Raw genomic sequence first — 2,205 nt, forward strand, 5'->3', positions numbered from 1 at the left:
TCCCCCTAGCATTGCTTGACAACCAATGCTGGTGTGTTTATGTCTCCGTCACTTAGCGGTTCGGCAAAAGAGACCGATAGAATAAGTACTGGGCTTACAAAAGAATAAGTCCCGGGGTCGAATTGCTCGATTAAAGGTGGTGCTGAAACAAGTAAAAGCGTAAAAGAGATATGTGTGTGTATGTGTGTGTGTGTGTGTGTGTGTATTTCCAGGACTTACCTCTGTGGGTGCGTTTTCTGGGTTCCTGTCCCCTGTTCCAAAGTGGCCCCGGTACACGGGGTAAGTCATGTCACGCTCGACAACGTAGGGAGGAATCTCTTCCCACGATGCTTGCAGATTGTCCAGCTTCGTCTCCCCCTCTGGAATGTTGGTCGATGCTGTCGCTAGGACACGTACTACACTGATGCTGGAAATGGATGAAGATACGTATGGTAGAGTGATGGTTTTAGTGGTTGTAGTGATAATGGGGGAGGGGGAGGTAATGGTAATGGTGATAATGTTTGGGGTGGGGTTAGTGGTGGTTATGAGGACAGTGAAAGGTTGCCCATCAGATTTGAACCCACATCTGGGATCTTTACTGCTTGGCTGTCAATTCTCAATCTCTTCAATTCCTACTTGAGTTGATTTCATATTTGGTGTAATTATATATTTTATATGCTAATCAATGCAATGAAATTCATTTTCACAATAAATCAATAAATACAGATTTCGTTTTTGGATTTGGTTTACAAGATTCTTTATATTAGTTTGTGTGTTGAAGCATATTATTCTGTTGTGTCTGGGAAGAGTCATTTTCTTTTTGTGCCTTTTAATTTAACACACTCACCGGTCAAATTTCCACTTATTCCTTATTTTTATTTTCCTAAAATTTATGTCTGGGGAAAGTAATTTTCTTTTTGTGCCTTATAATTTAACACACTCACCGGTCAAATTTCCACTTATTCCTTATTTTTATTTTCCTAAAATTTATGTCTGGGGAAAGTAATTTTCTTTTTGTGCCTTATAATTTAACACACTCACCGGTCAAACTTTTACTTGTTCCTTATTTTTATTTTCCTAAAATTTTCGTTGCGTCTTGCAAACTTTTCAATTGTCTTGACTACTATTGAAAGGTTGCAAGACACAACGAAAATTTTAGGAAAATAAAAATAAGAAATAAGTGGAAATTTTACCGGTGAGTGTGTTAAATTATAAGGCACCAAAAAAGAATGACTCTCCCCAGACACAATAAATATAGAATTATTAACTTTCAAAGTTTGAAAATTTTGAGTAATTTTAACCAATCATAATCCACAGACACATTCATATCTGTTTCCATAGTAACAAGCCAAGCATGAGAACTCTTTTGTCTGCGGAAAAGCACTTGTTGATAAATATATTCCACTCGTTGAGGTGGTTGTTAGATGTGCTAAAAATAACAGCCAAATGGGCCTTATATCCCGCACCCCCAAAAATTTTGTCTTGAGTTTTGCATTATTGTATGAATTCCTGTGTTTAGAATACAAATTCGCAAAAATTTTCCTGAAAATTCAAAAAAATAAAAAATTTATGAAGGCGCAGGAGTGGCGGTGTGGTAAGTAGCTTGCTTACCAACCACATGGTTCCGGGTTCAGTCCCACTGCGTGGCATCTTGGGCAAGTGTCTTCTGCTATAGCCCCGGGCCGACCAATGCCTTGTGAGTGGATTTGGTAGACGGAAACTGAAAGAAGCCCGTCGTATATATATATATGTGTGCGTGTATGTTTGTGTGTCTGTGTTTGTCCCTCCAACATTGCTTGACAACCGATGCTGGTGTGTTTATGTCCCCGTTACTTAGCGGTTCAGCAAAAGAGACTGATAGAATAAGTACTGGGCTTACAAAGAATAAGTCCCGGGGTCGAGTTGCTCGACTAAAGGCGGTGCTCCAGCATGGCCGCAGTCAAATGACTGAAACAAGTAAAAGAGTAAAGAGTATGTTTAATGCAGAATTCTACTAGAATTTCATTCATTCACAGTTGACAACACATGCTGTCACGCACAAAATGACAGCTTCCAAATCCTGTTTTCTGACTGGGTGAAAATGCCCTAGTTCACTTCTGCTGTTTACAGCAGTGCTTGGAAGGAAGGTGTGTAGCGTGTGATCTTTGCATTAACCATAAGGGAGTTGTCATGGCGATACCTGCCCAGAGACATGCAAACTTACTGAAAGTAAGGAGAGGAGTGTAT

General features: G+C 39.7%; 1 protein-coding gene across 1 annotated transcript in view; it reads right to left on the bottom strand.

Moving 5' to 3' along the window:
• Positions 1 to 219: 219 nt before the first annotated feature.
• LOC115232054 (fibropellin-1-like) overlaps positions 220 to 2,205 on the bottom strand; it is a gene marked incomplete at both ends in the record, with an annotated part of 19,705 nt that continues 17,719 nt past the window's right edge. Inside the window, one exon of the mRNA XM_029801932.2 lies at positions 220 to 406. Coding sequence (XP_029657792.2) covers positions 220 to 406 — 187 coding nt within the window. The remainder of the gene's footprint in view (positions 407 to 2,205) is intronic.

The sequence above is a fragment of the Octopus sinensis genome, unplaced genomic scaffold (genome assembly GCF_006345805.1).
Source record: "Octopus sinensis unplaced genomic scaffold, ASM634580v1 Contig19210, whole genome shotgun sequence".
NCBI lineage: Eukaryota > Metazoa > Mollusca > Cephalopoda > Octopoda > Octopodidae > Octopus > Octopus sinensis.